The sequence below is a fragment of the Pseudopodoces humilis genome, chromosome 3 (genome assembly GCF_049639895.1).
Source record: "Pseudopodoces humilis isolate 2021_Gansu_Grassland_sample_001 chromosome 3, ASM4963989v1, whole genome shotgun sequence".
NCBI lineage: Eukaryota > Metazoa > Chordata > Aves > Passeriformes > Paridae > Pseudopodoces > Pseudopodoces humilis.
Window position 1 is genome coordinate 62,398,665 of NC_142202.1, and position 23,712 is coordinate 62,422,376.

Here is a 23,712-nt window from a genome sequence, read left to right on the forward strand (position 1 = left end):
TAGCAAAATTAAGTGCTTTGTATCCTAACACTTCATATATTTGCCAATATAACCAGACTGAATAAGAAAGCTTTTCCCACATTTAGTTTATGTCAAACAATATATGGAATATATAATAATAATATATTTACATGGAATACATAGAATAATACCTATATATAGTACCTATATACAGAAAAAAAGACTTTGAAAGTGAACTCTTACCTTATTGGTTTTAACATCTATCTCGGTAAGGAGAAAGACTTTGGTGAACTGCATGGCCTAAATGAAATGATAAACCGAATATAAAAAGGCACAGTTAAGGCTGGCAGACGTGCATTAACTTGACACTATTTTAACAAGTTCTTGATGCAGAATTGGACATCCTTTTAAAACAGTTTTTTACTATCAAAAATACCCAAAATGTCACAACTTTTAAATATTTTAGGCTAGACCATTTACAGAACAAATCTAACCAACCGTTTTTTACAACAAAAAAATAGATCCATGGCTTTCTTATTCTGCACAACTGTGATGATTTAAAGTTAAGTTTGCTAAGTAATTTTTCACTTGTTGTATAAATTCCACATTTTTAAAAATATAATGAAAATTTATTTTATTGCATAAAAAATGAAAACCAGTATTATTTATTTTTATTAGCAGCTTTTGATATACTTCCCTAGCAATTGTTTGGCCGGTGGCATACATAGCACGAGAAGGGTATTAGAAAATTCTAGTTACAGGAAATTTTTGCAGGAGTTTCATTGTATATTCAGACTCAAGACTCAAAGAAATCAATAGTCTCCATAGCCAGGAAATATCTGGCCAAAACTATCAGTACTTTTTAAAAAAACAAATAGTTTTAAAAAATTATTTTAAAATAAAATAAAGTTAAAAACTTTTTAAAAAACTAATAGTACTTTTAAAGTTCTATTCCTAGCTCCAAATGTTCTGTGTTTGTCCATGTACCTCTTCTCATCTTTACATTTTTTCATACCTGCTGCAAGTAGCATAATCCAACTTACAGCTGGCTCACTTTCCATGATCTAATTACCATTGCTGTGCTTTCATATTAATGTTCAGAAAATGAAACCTCACATTGAAAGTAAAGGGAAAACCTTACATGTGCACATATGAAAATCTCCAATTTATCCTGGGATTCTAAAGAAATGAGGCTTAGAACACTACATTGTGTGGTAGCCTAGAGTAAGCACACTCAGACAGAATTTTTGAAAATCAGTACCTGGACAAAGGCAATTGAAGTAGGAGTGCTTCAGTAGGGAGAAATAGTGAAGCACCCAGTCACCACTTCCTGGTGGGCAGCCAGCCTGCCTGACAGCTCCTGAAAATTGGTCTGTCAACCATCACAGTTCTAGATTATCAACTGGCACCTACATGCTTCAGAAAAAGGTGTGATAATTCTTGCTTAGATAGAGATGGGGAGAAGGCACTTTGTGAGAATTTAGGGAACACCAGGCAGAAGCAGAAATATTTAATAGGGAGAGGTAAGTTCATATAGGCTGCACCAGGTGAAGACACATTATAATGGAGGGGCACAGAAAAGAAATTCACAAGGAAACAGACTTAGTTTTTCCATTCATGGAACAGCAAATTTTGAATATCATATGCCTAACAAGTTCAGTAGACAGCAGAAACAATGACAGGACTCTGCTTTTAATCACTGAGTTGCATTAAAGTTTTTGGGTACATCAGTCTAATGTGGTCAGTCTCTAACCTAAACAATGTAAATTTCTCATCAGATGTGCCTTTATGTCAGCAGTTTTTCTTTATCTGGTAATCCTATTTTGCTATCATCTTTATAACTGGAAAACCTTTTTTTCAGTTCTCTTTTCACTTTTTAATATACACAAATTCTTCTAGGACCTTGTTCTTATCTTCAAGGAGGTAGACAATCATTATATAAAAAGGCAATTACTAAAGCAAAGAAATACATTTGCACATTGGAATGCAGATAATTCAGTGCCAAAGAATGCCATTGAGATAAGCAAATTAGCAAAAGAGTAATAATAAAAAGCCCTAGAGGTGCACATGAACAATAAAACAGGCAGTTAAATTATTTCACTGCAGTTCTTTTGTTATGCAGCATGACAAACCAGCAAGGAATGAATAATGCTATTGTTTTGCTGTTATTATCTACTTATAGATAAGAAGATATCATGAAATAACAGAATGGGTCAGATTGGAAGGGACCACAATGGATCATCTGGTCCAACCTCTCTGCTAAAGCAGGGTCATCCTAGACCACATGGCACAGGATTGTCCTGATGGTTCTTGAATATCTCCAGTTTGAGAGACTCCAATCCTCTCTGGGCAACCTGTTCCAATGTACGGCCAACTGCACATTGAAGAAATTCTTCCTCATATTCAAGTGGAAGTTGCTACAAATCTGTTTTTGCCCATTACCTCTTGTCCCATCGCTTGGCACCACCACACCTGGTTCCATTTTCTTGGCACAGTCCCTTCAGATACTGACAGATGTTGACAAGGCCCCTCTCAGCTGTCTCTTCTCAAGGCTGAACAGGCCCAGCTCTCTCAGCCTGTCCTTGTAACAGAGATGCTCCAGTCCTTTAATCACCTTTGTAGCCCTCTGCTGGAGCTCCATGTCTCTCTTGTTCTGAGGAGGCCAGAACTGCACACAGCACTCCAGACATGACCTCACCAGGACTGAGCAGAAGGGGAGAATCACCTCCCTCGACCTGCCGAGAATGCTCTGCTTAATGCACCCCAGGATAGCAGTGGCCACGTGGGATCAGTGCTGGCTCATGGACAGTTTGTTCACCAGGACATTCAGGTCCTTCTTCACAGAGCTGCTTTCCCATCAGGTCAGCCCCCAGCCTACACTGGAGTCTGGGGTTATTCCTCCCCAGGTTCAGAACCGTGCATTTGCCACTGTTGAATTTCAAATGGTTAAATATATAATTTTATATATTATTACATTATAACATAAATTGTTACATATTACATACATACTTAAAAAGAAAGTAAAAGAGCAAAAGCTTTCATACCACAGTAATATGATCATGCATACACATAATAAAATGAATCATGTAAATATTTTTCTAAATTCTGTGTCTTAACTTAGGAAATATTTGTTGCCTGAATTTATAGTAGGCTGAGAAACTATGCTGAAGGATGCACTTTTTTCATATCTTGATAGGTCTATGAAGAGACGATAGCTAAAAAATTATACTTATGCACATTGACAGGACTGGGTCCCATAACATCCTCAGGTAGCAAGAATGGGATGTGCAGGGCTCTGTTATGACTTGGCTGGATCTATTGCCAGGGGGAGCCAGCACCCTACACACCAAATCCAGGGTGCTGGGACCTGCTGAAGATCCCATGGACATACCCCACACTTACCCCTCAAACAGCTGGAGAAAATGGCAGCTCAGGACTGCCCCCAAAGTGACTACCACAGCTCACATTCAGCCACTTTTTTCCTGAGAACTCCTCATCTGACAGGCTGTCAGGTAAATAAACAGATCCAGCAGAGACAGCTGCTCCACTTATCCACCATCGGGCTGACAAGGGGTCACCACAAAGGTTGATTTTTATAAAGTACAATTCTGACAGCCACGTTTAGTTCTTGAATGCTTCTTTGTGAGAGAGGAAAAGTCAGGCTTTGTCTATCTTGTCTCCTTTTTCATCACTACAATAACCTCTAAGGTTCATAGCTATAAAAGAGATAACTTGAGATTTCAATACGTAAGTAAATGATACCAAAATAGAGGCCTAATATTGCCTGAAATCTAAGTAATCTGTTTATTAAAAACAACATCAATTGGGGAGTGGTGACATAGAGTGCTTTTTGTAAAGGAATTTGAGAAAAAGGCAACAGCAGACACAGAAGGTCTGAAACGCTAAAGGCATTACTGGAAAGCTGTTGAATTAAAGTTTGTTTGATTTGGCAAAGGTTTGTCACTAAGCCATTTATTATTAGCTCTGACTTGTCCACCACCTCATAAAAGTCAAATGAAATTAAAATGAAGCCATGTATTTGAAAGTATTTTTTAATAAGTAATAAACATATGGTCAAACTAAAGGTTAAAATAGACATTGCTTGAAAATCAAGTTAAAATCAGGAAGATGGAGAGCTGTGGAGAGATGCCCTGTGGTGGCCTACAGCTGGCCTGGAGGCCTCACAGTTATAAATAACCCCAACTTTATGACTGGGACGTGATTGATTATGTAATTACCTCAGGTATGTAACGGTGCCGGTGAGGCCCATTGGAGAGCAGGCCCAGGCCGCGGGGATCGGGCTGCTATTGGCTGGCTGGCTGGGCGGAGACTGGCTCAACCAATGGGGATTGGCTGCATGTGCTCGCTGGTCTATATAAGGAGAAGAGGTCTCAATGAGGTGGGCTGCTGCTGCTGGACCTTCAGGTGGGTTTGTCGCTGTCCTGCCCCTGGCACAGCACTGTGACAATGCCTGGAGCAGGCTGGGGCAGAGGGAGACGGGTGCCACACCATACTGCCCCCACGGACATCTGTCCTTCCCACCACTCCTCTCAGACACCATTTTTTGTTCCGTGAAGTGTTCTGGGGTGATGTACCAATGACTGGAGCCTGCCACACTACTGTTATTCGACAAGATATGAGTTAAGAGAATCTACAAAGCAGTTCTTAGGCAGGAAGGGGCTGGATGGCAAATGACAAGAACCAGCCATGCTCCTGTCCCAGTGGATGAAGGCAGTGATGCCCTGGGTGCCAGGCCCAGGCACTGGAATGTTGCTTTATCCATCAGACTCTGCTGTTGGGAGTGTGAGTTGGGAAGCCGTGCATCATGGGGATCATCAAAACCCTCTCCCAGCAGGCTTCAGCCTCAGGGGAGGGCCATCCCTCATCAGCCAGTAGGTGCATATAGATTCCTTCACAAACACTGAAAAAAACCGCACCCCAGCCCCATGGTCCCCTCATCCCACAAAAAACCTCCAAGAAAAAAACCAACCAACCAACCAACCAACCAACAACAAACTAAAACCAAAAACCCAAAACAGGCTCACAGGTAACTTTTTAGATGCATTATGCACACACTGAACAAAAAAATCACAAAAATCAAAATGAGTGTCCAAGTATCAGTCAGGGTAATCTCTAGAGTCCCATTTAATCACACAGTGCTGCTTTTCTGGCATTGTTATTTTATTTTGATTTGGTGCACTTTTAACTTTTTGGAGTTTTGCAAGACTGTCCCACAGTTCTTTAGCATAAAAGAGGACAAAAAAGAAAACACAATTTACAGAACAAAACTGATGAAATAGAAGGCAGACAAAAGTGGGTAAGAGACACCTAAAATGGGATTTCCTTTAGGAAGAAATATTTCTAGAGAAGTAGTACTATTTATTTATGTCCGAATCGGTCAAGGAGGCAAGGTCTAGGCCAGCAGAGAACATGGATTTGGATGCATACAACACTCTTAGAGGACCACAAAAACAAATCCCAGCTTCAGTTTATTTCAGTATTCCAGTAAGAGAAGTATTAAGGAAGAAAGAGGAAAACATCCTGGGAAAGGATGAGATGATTGTGAAAACATCCAGAGTAAGAGGACAAGCTAGGTAGAAATTAGGTTGAGACTCATTTGCCTCAGAACAGGTGGAAAAAATTAGCTGATTGTGAGAACAGTACACAAAGAGGACACATTTGCACCACTTCACAACTTTCCAAACCCCAATCTTACCTATCAGCATATCGTCGTCCATGGTAGAGTGTTTTCTATGGTCAAGTAGGATGGAAGAGGCTGTGTCCCTCCCATTCTCATTGGATCACCGCTGGGATCCACTACGACATTATCCCTACCTAGGGAATTTCAATTAAAAGAAAACATCCTAAAATACTGAGACAGAGCAATGCTTCAGGGAGCCCAACTGTCTCTCTGACTGAAAATAAAACCAGGTATCTGGGGGAGAATGCAAAATACTGCAAACAAATACTACCATCTACTACTATTCAGGCTTCCAAACATTTTTGACTCAAAAGAATTTCTGAACCTAAGAGAGTATTCTATACATCAAGTGACTTGCCACCACTTTCTCTCCTGTAATTGCTCCAGTTTTCATGTTAGCTCTCAGCATTTACAACATCCTTTTGGCAGGAGACTTCACTAGTCTTTCATTGTTTCATCAAGATTAATCTTTTTTTTTGTTACAGTTTCCATCTGATCACTATTTTGTCTTCCCTGTATCATTCTGAGACCTTTGGTGCAAACAGGATAACAAATATCCATCAGTCATATCATTCCATGCAGAGCCTACCTTTATTGTGCTGTTGTCCAAAGCCCATTCATTTGATTACTATAACTATCTCTCACCTCTGTACTCCTGGGTAACTCAAGATTGTTTATTACCCCATTGCTTACCTTTTTCTTTACATAATTTGCCAATATGTTCAAGAGCAAAGCCAAACAGATCTCTGCAGAATTCAAGTAGCATCCTCCCTTCACAGCAAAAGCTATTTACTTCAATCAGTTTGCATGTTCTAACCATACCATGCCCACCTTGTCCATGTGAGATTCTCCTTCTTAGCCCATGTCTAGGCTTAATTTGAGGCTATTGCAAGAAATTACAGAACTTGCTGACCTGCCAGTAAACTTTGTGGTTGATAAGACTCCTTCATAAAAGCTTTACTGACCTTTTAGAAGCATAACAAGTTTTACATGGTTGCCAATTCTAATTCAGTATCTCACATACCCCACAGTGATTCATTTCACTGCTCAAGCCAAACTACTAAGCAAATCATGAAAACCCCCCAAAACACATCCATCAGCTGAATGAGAACATCTAAAGATTACAATTCTGTATCAGTAACCTCTGTGGAGCACATTAGTCCTATTTACGTGGGAAAATACCATGCTTATAATCAAAGTTTGCTGTCTGTCTTTTGTGAAACAGTTTGAGATGGCAAGTGAAAAGTTAGCCTTTAACTTCAGTTTCAGCTCTAGGGCTATCGATTTCTTTGGCCTTGGGCCTATCCTTCCATTGCACACTGCACGCTAGAATTCCTACAGATAAGGAACCTCTGGTATGATGTCCTTGACATTTTGCTGCAAATCTTGACTGTTTTGGAGGGGGCTGGGGAGAGGGCTGAAAGGTTTATCCTCCACCAGAGGGACCAAGCATAAACCTCAAGATTTTTGCTGCGTATTTCTTAGCAGGGAATTGTTTTTCAGCTTTATTTCCTACAGAAACCAAGTGTAAGTAATGGGGATACCTTGTGTGCCTGTTCACAAATGTACAAGTGCAACTTCATAATTAGATATAATTTTTAAAAATCCCCAACACAGCAGGAAACACATTTCATCAATACTGACAGCTCACCTAGTAAGGAAACTGAACACAGTTCCTTTCCAGAGAAAAGAGGCACCTGCTTCAATTAACGAGCTACCTATTTCAAGTTTACAGCTACAGACTGCTTTCTCTGAAACCCTTTTAAAGTGATAAAGCTTTAGGAAGTAGTTATAGAAAGGGAATGGGAAAATTGGATTCCAGCAATTTTCTCCTCATTTTGTGTTTAGTGATTTTAAGCTAACATTTTAACATTTCATGAGAAGGTAAAATTCTGTGTTGCATATTAAATGCTTTTAAAAGTGAAAGCAGTAGCTAGAGATGACACTATACAACAGGGAGTATTTTACATTAAAATATTCACCAGAGTAAACTGGCTTTTTACCTCTGCTTTCATTTTCAGCGTTAAAGTAGCTAAAGAGTAAAGTGAGTCTAATACAGGGTTTGAGAACACAAAAGATTCTTAAGTTTAAATTATTTGGTGTGATTTTTTTTTTTAAAAGATTATATAAATATCATAGAAAGTACTACAAATTTAAGCAAGACTCCTTGGAGATTGTCAGCTATCCTTCACACACAGAATTGCTTAAAGAAAGAGTTAAACATTCAGGCAATTTAATTTTTCTTTTTCAAAACTTTATTAGGCAGACATTACTAGATGACATTGTAAAACCCCTTGTGTGCAAGTGAACAAATTCTACAATGTATGTCTCCCCACAATTAATCAAATCCGCTGTCCCCGCCCCCATTTCTGAATATTGATTCTAAGATGGGTGGAGTGCACTCAAATGCGACTGTACATTCTTCCATTTCATCATGGGGAAGCACGTTTTCAGTCTGTTGCTAACAGGGGCTTGGGATGTCAGTGTAAGTGAAAGGAATGCCTTTAAAGGAAACAAAGTACCGTAAGTTTTGTCTTACGAAATTCAGTCTCATACGAACACCAGATTCATCGCAGAGTCTTTTAAAAATTAAACTGCCGTGATTGTATTTAGCAAAGTGAAGCAATACAGAGACATATCTACTACTGAATACTAGTGAGGTAACATTTTGAAAATAAAACTGTTAAAAAACTCACTTACTTTCGAAAGGTCCTGTCCAGCAGGACAAACATTGGCAGAACACCTTCCCTTGTATCCATGCATGTGCATATACAACCTGTGTCTACTATAGCTTTTTAAAGAACAAGATTTTAGTTATACATTCATCAGGCCAAGTTTGAAGATCAGACAATACTATGGCAAATTCAACAGAAGACTTTAATGAACCATCTTCTAGACCTCCTAAATGAAAAGGCACTCTGAAGAGGGTAGCAAGAAATAATCCCTACAAAACATTGACAAGAACTAAAGCAGCCACATAGGTAGCACTCAACAGTGATTATTAGTATACATTTAAAATACCAACTTGAAGATGAATTATTTGTAAAATATTGCCCAAGACTACTGAATATTTTCATCAAGTTATTACAGCATGAAGACCATTGTTGCAATACTATGCAACAGAAAATACAGTATCAGCTAAATGCAAGGCAAAGATAATGGGGAAATCTTATCAGCATTTCGGTTGTGTCTGCTGGTTCTACAAGAGAAACAATTCATTTAAGGAAATAACTAGTAAAAAATAAACAGTAGCTCAAAGTTGAAGGAGTATTTTGATACATGGCATTTTCTATTTAATGTTTTACAAATGGATCAAATTTTTAATGCCTAAAATTTTGAGATAATGCTGAAAAAGAAGTAATTAAGATATGTGATAATTCACTTACAACTGTTTTGCAGTATGGCTTTAAAGCAAATTCCCTATCACCAAAACCTTCAGATATGTAAGCTGAATCCTGACCACACAGTCACAGTAGTGTTCAAAATAACACCGTGACAGCTATATTACCAATTAGTAACTCCAGAGTGGAAAAAAAGCCCCTCCTACAGTTCTGAAAAACTCAAGAATTTCAGGAAAATAAAAGGTTCAAAGGGACACTCATCTTCTCCTTTCCTTTATAAATTCTCAGTGTAAGAAATTGAACCTATTAGAACTATCTTATGACAATGAATCTATAAAAAATAGACCTTCTAAGCATAATTTTTCTTCTTACCCCCCATCAATTCAATTTCCTTCTGACAATTACCTTTTATACTTAATTTTTTTTGACAGATAATTGCTACCATAAGCTCATGAAATTCAAGGTCATTTTAGAAAAGTAGCTTATTCCTGACTTCAATAATAGATGGACAATAGTGGACCAATGCTAGTAAGAACAAACAGGTCTTTAAATAAGTCTGGGACATAAAGGGTAAAATTCCACTGTCTTTTGGAAAAGAAAGGAAGAAGACATAAACCCCATAACACCCATTTTGAAGCTACCAGAAGATGGCAAAATAAGTAACACTTCTCCAGATCACACCTCCCACCCTGCAGTGAAGGGCTGGGCAGAGACCCCAGAGCTGCACCACCATCTCAAGTGATGGTTCCATCCCCACTGGTACCCACGTCAGAGGAGTTACCAACTTTTATTAACAGAATATGTTAGTTTTAGTTGGACAACAATGAAATGCTCTCAACCTGTTTTAAGTCCCAGCCTAGTTAGAGTGCACCTCCACACGCCACATTCCTTGGTGCTTCCACCTCCAACAATTAGTGAGAACAAGGCACGAGTGAGCCCCCGAGCTGGCAGGTACAGCCACAAGAGGCTGTGCTCTAACTGAACTTTGGCTGAATTATCTTCTGCAAAAGGCTGCATTTCCTTCACTGGTTGAAAATTCATGGCTTCTTATATTGGAGGAGCTGAACTTTAACAACAACATTTCTGCAGAAGTCTAAGGGAAGATGGGAGTCGGGGAGGGGATGGGGGCAAAGAGTAAGTTAAAAAAAACCCACAGAAATTACATCAGCAGAATAAAAATAAGCTTGCCAGATTACTTCTATGATAGGCTAACTTCTTCCCTAATATAACATTTGTCAACTTTCTGAGCAAACCAATACTCACTACTTTGGCTTAATGTAACTGTATGAGTCCACAGAACAGGATTTCCCATATTGCTTTGTTGAGGGGCATGAACATCTTTCATTTGTTTCACGCAATAAGGCACTTACACATTTAAAATCCTTCATTATACAAAACACTAAATACTGGAATTCAAGTGTTGATTTAATGGGCATTGCCTTCCTCCAGTTTTTATAAGTTCATAAGTCATCCCATAAAGATACTACAAAATATTCCTATCATTGATGCATCTAGCTTGTGCGTTGCCCAAATGCAGAACTAGAAATTGCTTTCTTAATAATTCCACAGTGTTTGGCCAGCATCCTAATTGTGCCAGAAGCTTGTACACTAAAAAGGATATGATCTATTATCTCACTACCCTCACACCTTGCCATTCAAATTAAACCTATTTTAAAGGGAACCCTTTACCCTAAGATACACAAAAAAGAGATGGGGGCAAGGAAGGACTTCTCATTGAATTGTTATGGAATTAAATTCAGCTTGGACACACTCCTCAGAGATAATTTTCTCTCTTTTCAGCACTATATATCTCTACCATAGTGACAAGAATTCACAAATACCCAAAAATGTTATTTTTGTACTCAGATGGTTAGTTATGTAACAAAGATGATTGTGCTGTTTAAGTGCATTTTTAAAAATGCAAAATTAAAAGCCCTGAAGAAAAACAGATTTCAGCAACTTGCTTTAAGTAATGTAAATACAACAAAAGAAATATTTTGCTTATAGCTCAGCAAAGCATTAACAAAGCAACTTCTTATGAGATCACATTTTACAGGTCCAATTTGATCTTCAGCCATTTACACAAGTCAGTTTCAAATTACAAAATTTAGAAGTAGGAGGAGAGCATACAAACAAAGTGTATAAGAATGGAAACATAGTAAACATTATGAGATGGCAAAACAGTGAAATGTAAATCTATCCCTGTCCTTGCAATTTCTGGACACAAAGCAGCAGGATGCAAATTGACATGAAGAACTCTCAAGAGTGCATTTTTTATGCAAAAACATAGTCCGTGACTAAAGACTGAATCCATCTGCTCATCCAGAGCTTGCATAAGGCATGAAAATGTTTTCTGACGGCATCATAGTTTTACAGGACAGGTTTAAAACACCTGAACAGCTTCTCTAGATTCGGTAAATATATTTCCTTCTTAAAATGAGGTAAATGTGGCATTGTGTTAGTAACATCATGCTCTGTGACAGTAAGTTAAAGATTTCAAAAATACTGTTTTCAGTCTGACAAATTTTCAACAAGGTGAACACTGAATGGGGTTGGCATGCAACTGTATTTAAGGTATGTGCAAAACTCACATTTATGCTAAACAAATATTTTTACACAATAAGCTTCTCTTCCGACTTTTATCCATCCAAAACACTTCAGATTAATTTTTCATGTTTTGATAAGCCAAATAAGCACCAAAAAATGTTTTCCTTTGCACAATATGCATATTTTAATAAATGCAACACTATTATAACTATTGTGTTATACAGACAGATTTATAAACAAACAGCTGGAATTATGTTTCAAAATGTATGAATCTATTTTTTGCTATGGAGTAATTAAAACTTATTACACATTTTTAACTTCAAAATCGGAGCATGCACTCTAAGATCAGTTTTCATTTCCTTACCTTATGGCATTTCACTATTAGGCCAAGAGAAGAGAAGCCTCAGTGATTAACTGCCTAATATGTGCAGTTGTTCCTTACTGCACACAGAACACATGGTTCCTGAACTCTTATGCACAGAAAGGTAAGGAAGGATCAGCAAGGAAGCTTCAGTCTGCAAGCAACTGCATTTGTTAGTTCTCTTACAAAAATGTTTTGGGATGTTAAGTACTGCTCGAGCTGTAACACCAGTCAAAACACTGTCTTTCAATCAAATCAAGGCTCAGCTGTTTTTTCATGTAACAGTAGCAAGATAAACTACCAAAGAGATCAGCAACATAACTTTTTAGATGTTGTGTGTCCTCAAGTTTATGTGTTAAGTCCTAAAAATACTGAACAGCTACAATTCCACTTCTTACAGTGTGTCATTGTTACATTGAAGAAAGCAGAATTTGAAGAAATGTTATCTCACACTGCCTTTGGGTGTTGTTTCTAATTTTATTAGTGACTCAAAGCATTGAGGTTTTTTTATTATACTAAAAGCTAGTATCCCCTCTCCTGACAATCTATTCTAATGAGAATGTTGTCTGGAAATTCTTCCCAACTCCTTCCCTCTCCTGCGCTTACTAAACACATTGGCATCATTCTGTAAATGAGAGAAGTGGCTACATAGTAGTTTGCACTTCTTAAGAAGTGAACCAGGTTTTCCATGGCTATCAACATGCTTCCAGATGTTTTTATGAAAGTATTCGTGACCAAATTCTACACTGGCATAAAAATTGTTTTCTCTGGTTTTTAATGGGGCTGTGACTGATGACAGGAATGAAGCTGACTCACTGCAACTATAAGGCTTGAAAATTAAGAGAAAGTAAGAAACTATCTAATAGTTTCCTCATGTAGGATTCTTTCCATCTGCAGAGATCTAATATAGATTATAACAGTAACAGCAATCTGTGGTTCTTACCCACAACTTGAACCTGCACAATTAGCATACCAAAAATTATGATCTAAGGTTTGCTCAAGAAACAAAATAACACAGCTGAATTTAAAAAAATCTAACAAACCAACCAAGAATCTGCACGGCAAACTATTTGGCCATTGAATATTAAACGGTTTCTCAAATCTAACTGGCATGAAGAAACCATTCCATCACTGGTGAATTTGTATCCTCTGGGAGAATTACTGCCCCACCCACACACCATTTAACATCACACAAACTGTGACCGTCTTTGGAAGAGCAAAAAGCCTCTTGGCTAAAAAAACCTGACGGTGATCCAAAATGCTTTCTAGTTAAAATTGGCAGTAGTCCCTACAAATTAATATTTTGAATAAAGTAAAACTCTTACAATGAATAAATAGGTGTAAATTACAAAAACCCCTAACACACCAGGAAGAGTTACAAAGTCAGCATTAGGAGCACCAAAACCAAACACAAAATCTTCCCTTACACATTTGTACTGCCTCAAAGGAAGATAATAGATCACTCAAAGTGCACTGTACTTTAATGACAGTGAACAGGTAGTAATATGCTGTTTATTATAGAGGTTGTGAGAACTGAAGACTCACTGACTTCTGTACAGAAATAAGCCTGATGGGTAAGCTCAGCACAAAGCTACTTGGAATTGGTTTTCTGCCTCCTGCTTGTATTCCTGCTCTACCTATAACTCACTGACTAATACACTGACATAAGGAAAAGCACAATTACTCTGCAGTCACAAGCTCCTGGATAAGCTCCATACATATATCTTACTATGCTCTGAGATGCCACAGGACAGAAAATGATCCTGCTGCTGCTATGGCTGAGCAGCCCTGGGACTTGTGCCCATTAATGAAATACAAGTAAATTCCGCATAGCGGAGAAAGGGCAAGAGGCCCTTTCACCCCCGTGGGATGCCGTGTGCAGCCAGCCCTCCCAGCAGGAGTGGGATGGGACACACACACTGCGACACCATGGGGAGAGCCCCAGCTCTGACTGCACGCAGGACTGAGCGCGCAGGCAAATGCAGCCCCAGGCAAGCTGGAAACAGAAGGGTGGTGTAGAATGGATTTAAGCATTTCCTAGTCTGAACACAGGTACTGATGAGTAACAGCTTTGCACAAAGATAAATAATCCTTAGTATTAATTGTCATGAAAGCAAACACAGTGACCAGTGATGATCAGCATACAGTAGTGTGAAATCTGCCTTAGCAGGTTAATATAGCTGCCTGATGAAGTTTTCTGCTAATGAAGATGGAGTAGAACAGCCTGAAGGTTCTTTTAGAGTAGTAACAAAAACTTAATACACTTACATAATTTCCTTATAATGTTCAGGTTTTTTTGAAATGAATAAATTAATGCTTTTAAAACAAATTATGTGGTTTTGATGCATATAAGGTTTATTGCAATGAGTTGCTTAAAAGCTAATGTTTACCAAAATGAAACTTTGTACAGAGCTAATTCTCATGCTTTAGTGTAGGTTGTGTTATATAATATCGATAAAAATTATATTTATGTACTTTTCATGAGGGAATATTTTTATACAGATGGAAAAATATTTCCATATCCTTATTCTGCCTGGTTCTTGAACATTTATCCTGTTCTACAGAAAAGCAAAAATTATTATAATTCCTTTTTTTTTTACCTCAACTGAAAAAGCACAGACTTACTCATCTTTACAAGGTCAAAGATGTCTCTTTCTGCTCTGTACAGAAGATGAAGAACCATTTCCCTCTGATTTAATCTGTTCTGATAAAATCAAAATGGCCTAGATGAAATGATAATGTAGGAACTGAGTCGTCTGTTCCTTTCCTCCATCCACAAGGACATACTTTCTGAATAAAAGTAAGTGCAGATCTATTATCTTCCCTTTTATGTTATTTATTCTAATCTCTTTCAGATCTTACTGAACTCTAGTTAAAAACTGAAAATGGCAAACATGACAGAGTGAAAACAGCTACAAAGACCATAAGAATATCTCACACATTTATACAGAACCAGGAAAAGAAAGGAAATTAATCCACTGTGAGTTAACTACAGATAATCTCAAGTACTAAAATATTCTCAAGTGGAATAGTTTGACACCAAGTTATAGACTGCATTGCAAACCCAAATCTATCTATATATATCTTGCTCTCTGAGGTCTGAAGGTTATTCTAAATAATACAAAAATATCTTCATTATTTGACATTTAAAGAGAGGAATAAAAATCCCTGAGTAAGCCAAAGACAACTGATATGTATAGCCTCAGAAAACACACTCAAAACCAAGACCAATTTTAAGGCAGCTTCCAACTTCAGACAGAACACAAACAGAAAACTGGTATGTCTCAGAAGAAAGTAAGTCTAAATAGCAGGTGAATTTGCATTGACAACAGGCTCTGAATTTTATTTCTAAATGTCATTGCTTCCCTTCTTAATTTGCATATCTTTGAAAAGTACTATTCCTACTGTTAGGATAAGAGGGTCAACATGCCCTTAAATTCAAATGGAAGTTATTAGTTATTGACTAGTATGGTGTGCTTGAAGAAAAAACTGCAAGAAAACAAAACCAGAAGCTGACAGAAAACAAGCATACTAGCCAACTATGGTAAGCTGATACTTGTGTTTCCAGGTAAACAAAAGTCATCAGCTTCTTTCACTGAGGCTTCAAAGTCAAAGTATCTTATAACAGTATTACGTTGGTGGGGCAGAATACTATTTGCTTAAAAATTACAACCGGATTCAGATTTCACAACAATTTTCAAAGAAAGTGGTACAAAGTACATCCTCTTAAATGATACCTTATTTGCAAAGCTAAATTTTGAAGTCAGTAGACTCTCAACGACATTTCCCATCTTCCTTCTTCCCCTTTCACCATATATACACAAACATATATAAATATGTGTGTCTCTTCAAACACACACACTGAAAAGAAATATCTTCACAGTACAAATCCAATCCTCTAAGATTAGCTTGTATTTTTACAGTATGAAGTAGGTATTTTTCTTATTCAGTTCCTTTCTCTATTGTTTCAGTGTTCTGTCTAAACAAATTTATTCTAGTTTTTTCTTTTAAGTTATATTTGTATGATAAATTTGGATTAAAATTAGAAGTGTAAAAATTCTCAGTAACCGACTCCTTATGCTGAATTACATTGCTTTTGTCATGATGCACTGAGAAAGAGGTTTGGTAGCAAACAGTGGAACTTAAGAAAAGAAGAGCAAAGATAGCTATTCTCTTCAGAACTGTCATGCACCAGGAAGAGAAACACTGGAAACAGAAAGTAAGAATGAAGTGGTCTTCTAAGAATTTATGATCACTTCCCTTACCCTGGATTCACAGATTTTCCTCATGAGACATCAGTGGATACTCCAAGACTTATATAGTAGTAGCCTACTCAAGGGAACAAACAAAATGTGCTATTTAGGTTATAAAATGTCATCAAGTCAATCCTCACCCAGGTAGTGTGCAGCACGTGTATCATATTCCAAGTTAGAATAAAAGAGCAGGTTTCCAGCTTCTCTGCAAACACACTTCAGGGATATCTTAGGACAGATTAGGCCACTGACACATCTTGTTATCTAAACCCTTCAAATTTTTTCTGTACTGTGAGAATTTAAAAATGAAGTCCTGTTGTAAGTAATCTTGTCACACCCCCACCCTTAATATTAATAGACTGTCATGAATAAATTACTGAAGTGACACCAATCACCATATTCTTAAGTATCACGGCGCTTCAGTACTAAGTGTATTTCCCTCTGAGGCACTGCAGTTTGGCGGTGGCAATGTGCACTCCACTAGCAGGAGGACTCAGAAGATAACCAGCTGTCGTGCTCTGGCATGTGATGGGGTTTTGGTATGCTGAACAGAATGCTGTGTGATGGAAGTTATTTACAGAAGTAGTTTTTAATACCAAAAGTAGTATGCTCAGTATACAGTAAGAGTCCGAATACTTCTAAGCATTTCCCCCTTAAAGGCCGACACTGAAATTAAACGAGCACACGTTAGCAGTTAAACACTTTCTTCACAGGCCAGATCGGTAGTAGAGTTGTGGCTACAATACAGACTTGGATTGTCTGGTTCAGAAACTTAGACTCAAAAAAACCCTTCCAAAGTAATAACTAAAAAAATCCAAACCAAAAATATTTGAAAAGCAGCAGTCAGGGGGCCCATCTTGTTGAGAGTGCACCAGAGCAAAGAGGCTTTCTGGTCTGCAGTAGTGTTTTCAGCTGAGGGAAGATGGCAGGAGAGCCCCCATTCTTCTTCCAGGGCGGTGGCTTTGATGCTGTAACCAGCACTGTATTGCTCTGTTGCACAAAACATGGATAGCCCTTGCAGGACCAGCTCAGTTCAGGCGAGTAATGTCTGTCCTCACCAGGGCATACCTGTCCGTGACCTTTTCCTCTGCTTTTTACAAAGGCAATAGATAGGAAACACAAATAAACCTGCCAAAAGAAGGAAACATGAAAGAAAAAACATAATTAAATGCAATCCTTCGTGCAAGTGCTACGCTCTTTAGATATATGCATTCAGATGGAGCTTTTCATGTCTCAGGAGAATTTAGAGCAGGCATTTGGACCAGCAGAAAAAACACCAGCCTTCAACAAACAGTGTCTTTGATAATGAGTTAAGCCACTTACTACTTACTCCTTACTTACTCCTTCTGTTACAACAAATTCCTGCTAACTCTACACTCATCTCTGAAAAATTAATTTCTGAACCACGCTGTTTGGTATGAGGTACAAACATAAAACTTTTAAAAGCACTCTGGAAATTCTTAGATCTAAATTCAAAGCTGATGTAACTAAAGTAGTTTTCAATTAGATTCACATGCAATAGAGACAGCATGTTTTAGTTTAATTTTTTATTTATTTTTATGAACGCCCTCATCTACTGTGAAGTAATAAAAAATGCTTATCTTGACTAATATCAAGTGTTTATCCTTGCCTGGACAGGGAACTATTTATTCTTAAAAGTCATTTAAGAAAGCTGTAAAAACAAAAAATAAATAAATACATCACTATCATTTAGGTGAAAAGTAATTTGTCAAATAGTTTGTACTCTCTCAAACCCAAATGAGTATCATCTTCCCCTTTTTCTTTCCACCAGCTGACTGAAATGGCTGAAGATTTTCTTTTCAGATACCACTACAGTAACAACATAGAACAAAAGACTACTACAATCACAGGGCTCTTGCTTTGCTCAATAGCCTTTTAAATGGTGCAGTATGGTTTTCAGTCATGTAACTGAGATTAATGGTGGTTGGCAGCAAATATTCCTCCAATTACCTCAAAACCAAAACTTTTCTATAAATAATCAATGTTTTTGGAACTGCCCACACTGCTGGCCTTGATTGTATCTTATTCAGCCAAGCCTAGGAAGAGACTTCAATGGCATTCTGATTATTATTGCAAATATTGTTACTACATCACTGCAAAACCCTCTAAATTTTCAGTATATCAAAAATGTGGGTGTTTTTCCCCACCATAGATTATACCAGATTGCAGACCAAAATAAGATTTACTGGCATTAAGAAGTCTCTACTGTTTAAAATTTTGGCATAAAAATGCTATTGAATAGAATGAATATTTAAGATAGACATCGCTCACCCTCTTCAGTGAAGATGTTTGGTCTAAATACAGAAATTACAGCAATATTCCTTATTTAGCCAGATGTAGTCTAGAAAAGCTGTAATAGTATTTTGGTTATAGGTTGACTGGTTACTTACAACCATATTAATATAACTATCCTGGTGTATTTTGGCTGTATTATACAGAAATAAAGTGCCACATCCCAATATACCTCAGGGCTGGGCATTCACTGCAAATTCTCAGTGGAATAAGCAGTTTGATGAGAAGCTGTGAAGCAGCATGACCCCTGAATGACATTGCTGCCAACATAAAGAGTGGATATGCACTCACATGAGCAAGCTGATACCTCTTCTTGTCACAGCAAGTCCTGTTTCTGAAGGAAAACTCAGCTAAGCCAGGCAAACAACAGTTTTGCTAAAATATCTGTGTCCATGTTAATACAACCACATTAACAGAGCTTTGATACTGTAATTAAGTGAGTTCACAATACCAGTTTTTGTGATGGAATACAATTTGGCAGCCATTGCACTGGATCATGTTTTGAGACTGACTCATCCCAATTTGCTGCTTTGTTGCTGTTGCATCTACAAGCTGGTGAGCTCTTGGGACTAGGCTTTAGTTCCTAAAAATCTTGTCATACACATGGCCAAGATCATAAAACTGTGGGGTGATTAAAGGCTGGGTGCAAGTCAGTCAGCCCCCAGGATTACATTTAAGTTACTCTGGACTTTTTGCTAGTTTATCTACAGCAGTTAAAGATGTTTATTTGGAAAACCAAATAAATGGGAACAAAAATAAAGCTACTAAGCATAAATTAAAAAAAAAAAACTTCTTTTAGAGAAAAGTCGTCTTTAATACTAAAACAGTGGAATCTGTACTTTGTCTCCATGTCTTTGAGATGTCATACAGAGAAAGGCACTACATAACCAGGATTAGATTAATTCATATATGTAACTCTTACCTATTACAACAGCTACGGCTCCCAGTGCCAGTCCCAGAACCAGTATTAGGGGTGTAATGAGTAGTTTTCCAGCTGAAATGCAAAATTAATTAAATAGTTCAAAGAAGGTATTTTTTCCTTTCCAACAATTCATAAATATTTCAATATCAGGAATTATTTTAATCTGTTATTTTAAAAATAGTATTTTTTACCTCTATAAATATGATTTCTATTTGTAGTTTCATCCTACAAATTCAGCCAGGAGCTAATCACCACACAGCTCCCTAACAGACACACACTCCCTCTGACAGCTCCCTACACACATTTCTCTCTGCGCTCTTCACCTACCACAACTCTCTGAGCACAGCTTATTTCATACATTAACAGCTTGCATTTATTTCTGTTTCCATTCTGAAATCCCTCAAGCATTGACAGGAACGTGATAGCTATAAAGCTACCATAATTTGGCTTCTCTGGAATCCTACTGCACAGCAACCAGCCTGGAGAGATGCCAAGCAAACTAGCATCTTGGAAAGTTTAGGCTAGCTCAAGGTGATGAGACCATCACCTCTAAATACATTTCTGCTCTCTTTAAAAGGCTACAGTGAAGTGCTCATGTACAGCTGTGATTTAGGTCTGAGTCAAACCCCAGCCAAGTCTATTTCGGATCTACATTTATAAGGAGATGTTGTGGCTCTTACACGAGTAGTGCAGTGACATTGAGCAGCATACTTGCTAGAGCGTAAGAACAAGAACAAATAAAGCATGTTCATATTCTTTATTTCTGATGAGTTCATGATTTGTAGAAGTTCACAGAATGAAGGCAGGGGTCTTGCTGAAAAAGTGAATTTGAAACTGAACCAGAACCCAAGCTATCTTCCTTGCATTGCACACTTTGAATGGAAGAATCTCCCTGGCTCTGTTGGCTGAGCAGTCGAAGACATCAGTGGCTAAGTGGGTCAAAGACATCACTTAACTGAGCTGTTTGAAAATGTAGAAGGGGCAGGCATTTTTACTGATATACGAGCAGTTGCAGCAGGGACTTGAAATTCTGCAACTCTCCAAGTTACGTATGTGTTTGAAAGACCACCTCTAAAAGGGGAGAAAAATTGAGGTTGTTACTTCTCTCTTCCTTGTCCTTCCCTCTCTCAAATCACTCATATCAGATTTCAGTAAGTGGATTACTTCATTCAACAATGAAGTAATCATTTCCATAACCTGAGACACTAATTTGAGCAGTCTGAAGGAAAAATTAGATATTTTGGAAATATTTACAGCAGTTAAATGAACTGTTCTTTTTCTTGCCCTGCTTTAATAGCTTTTAAATTTCATTGGAGTGTTGAGGGTGGGAAACACTAATTCCTAGAAGAAAAAAAAAATTGTCAAATATTTGTATTACTCTAGTTGCTAGGCATCCTAATGGCATACCTTCCTGACTCCACTGAGCTATGTTCTATACACACAGAACTTGTCAAATACGTTATTCAAGTGTAGACAGAAAAATGAATGAAAAGTGATGGAAAATCTCAAGAAAGGTCCAAAAATAAGAAATTAAAAACATTTTAAAACATTACCAGAGCCTTCAACAATTTCAAGTGAAGCTTGTAAAAGATTAAAGGCTTAAGGTATGGACTGGACTCCTTACTTCATTAATAGCCATGTAATTAGAACACTAGAAAATTGTGATGTTTGGTACCAAAATTATTAAAAACTTAAATCACTGAGCTAGTGACTGAGTATGCAGGAACAGAGACTATGGGAAGGGCTGAGCTAGCCTTTAATTGGAATAACTTCTTTTCAGACACAAAGAACAGTTCCTGAACTAATTCAAGAATTTGTTTACTTACATTTGACAAACTCAGAGCTGAAATAAAGCATGAGTAATGTCTTTCCTTCTGCCTGTGAATATGAAGTTACAAGTATTGTGTAGTTACAAGATCTTATAGAAAAAAATTACTTTTCATCATCATGAGACTGTATCTTCTTTTAGTTATCAATGCATTATTTTTAAAGATCAAATTTCAAAACAAATACTTTTTCTACTTGCATATCTGTCACATTTAAATCATTACTATTTCCTTATCTTTGTCCACTAAAACTAACAAACAACAAGAGGTGAATAAGGCTTGCAAATGTTGCCAACAGGAAGAGTACAAAGATCAGCAATCACAGGCAAAATAGTAGGTTATGGATTATTTGCTTCAGTAATTTTTATCTGCATTGTACAAAACAATTACAAAATGCTCAGTTTTACATGTCAGAATTTAAAACTACTTTATATCCAATTCCAGTTTGACAAACATAATTTGTAATAGTTCAAAGGATTATGAGGCTCTTAGTCATGGAGAGAATCATGACACACCAAGAAATGTCACTGAGACTAAGGATGCTTGCTGCAGGCACTACACTGTCCTACATCTGTTAGCTCCGACACAGAGCACAGAGAGCAAATGTAACACCTGCTTCAGAGCTGAATAAAATCTTGGGTCATTAGCCCATGTGGTGATCTCAGCAGTAGGTTATGACAGCCAGTTTGCTGTTATCCAAAGCTAGTTTTATGGGTAACTAAGAAATTGAAATAGAACATTTTTACAATTGCACTCAAATTAATGGGAAAACAATTTCCCTACTGGATAGTCCAGCATGAAGATGTAGACAACTGTGGTTGTATAACAACTGTATTTGCAGGTGTCCCAGAGAGGTTGCCTTGTTTGCGATATAGAGAACTACGTTTTTCTGCAAAATAACAAAGTATTTCAGGAAACATGAGGGAATACTTTTTCCTTGCCTAATTTTGGGTTTAGTTACAAGTTTTAGGATAATATATTCAAACCCCCATATATCCTTAGAGAATTCTTTGCCACATAAAAGATTAATAAATTAGTTTTATAATACAGATTTAATCACTAACATATGAGAAATACTAAATTTTACCTTTTAAGTCTAACTATCATAATGGTTTAAGCAGAGACAATAAAAATGTCTGCTTCAAATCAGAACAGCAGTATCTATGTAGACGTAAGTTCTAATCAAAGTCTGCATTTGTGTTTAAAGAGTCTAATCAAGCATATAGAGACAACTTCTTACAAGTCAGACCAACTAAAATATGAAGTTACTAATGAAGGTTAGATCACAGAATTGTATGCTGTCTCCTGTGAGGCTCAGAGCCATGCTTACATGTAGCGAACCTTGTGCTATGCTTGTGACAGGAGTAAACATCAGTCAGATCTGAAAACATCCTGCTTTCAGAATCCCATCTGAAATGCTGGTTACCAGGCAAGAAATGTTAACTTGCTTGAATAGCTTCACTACATCTTGTGTCTTGTTACAGATCCATGAAGTACCTAGCAATTGATTTTGAATACAATTCATCAACTGAATCCAGGTGGTATTCCAGTGGTGTCTTGAGTACACTTAAGTACACTTTTCCTTCCTGTATAATTCACCACTGACTCCAATTATAACCAACCATTCTGCTTTCAACAATTCAGCCAAATAATTGTAATGAGAATGAAACCTCTAAGTCTGCTGGGATGGAAGAGTAAGAACAATTGCAGTTGACTGTACTGGTCACAGGACAGTTTCTCTAAAAAACATGCTGGCTAAAGAAGGGAGAGAAATGTCAGACATCACTTTTGCTCCCAGGTTTCTCCCTGTGAGTACTATTACTCTTACATAACATTACCTTTACATAACAGCTGGCTTATGAAAAGTATGTTCAAATTTATGGTGCCATAAAAGCTTTTCCCCTATTTTTACTGCAGAGCATTTTGTGACTGTATGCACTTGCTTCTCAACAGAAATCATGACAGCATGGCAGCCTGCCATGTGGTGATCTTTCAACAAATTCCACCTAGCCAGATTTTAGACACAACCCAAAAAACCCTTCACTCCACATGGCTACAAAGTCACATTTATTAAAGTATTTCTTCTCCATAGCAATAAAATAAAGTCATACAAAACCCCCACATATCTAGCAACACCTCACCAGTCTCCCACAGATAGCCAAGATAACATTCCTTTAATTTCCACTACTCAGCTAACTCGCAGAGGCGTTTTTCTACAGGAAATCCAACCTTTGCTTCTTACTACATGGTAAGAGGCTATGCTTTTAATGGCATCTCTCCTACCATCTCTTCTGCTGACTTTCAGAACAGAACCAAAACCCAGGCTTGTGCAGTAACACCTGTTGATGATAATGCTCCTCTCATGCCTGATAAAGTATTTACATATTTATATTTACTGGGACTTTCCTGAGCCTGGGCTTGATCCCCAACTAGAATTCAACATTTTTGGGTTTTAAATTTGATCGTAAGTGATTAAGACCAGTAAGC

The 23,712-nt window shown here is 37.5% G+C and overlaps 1 protein-coding gene across 1 annotated transcript in view; it reads right to left on the minus strand.

Moving 5' to 3' along the window:
- Window positions 1-7,894: 7,894 nt before the first annotated feature.
- The window catches only part of RNF217 (ring finger protein 217), a 64,480-nt gene continuing 48,662 nt past the window's right edge, over window positions 7,895-23,712 (minus strand). The window contains exons 5-6 of the mRNA XM_005518623.2: window positions 19,400-19,471; window positions 7,895-17,292 (exon numbers count right to left, since the gene is read on the minus strand). Coding sequence (XP_005518680.2) covers window positions 17,219-17,292; window positions 19,400-19,471 — 146 coding nt within the window. The 3' untranslated portion in view covers window positions 7,895-17,218. The remainder of the gene's footprint in view (window positions 17,293-19,399; window positions 19,472-23,712) is intronic.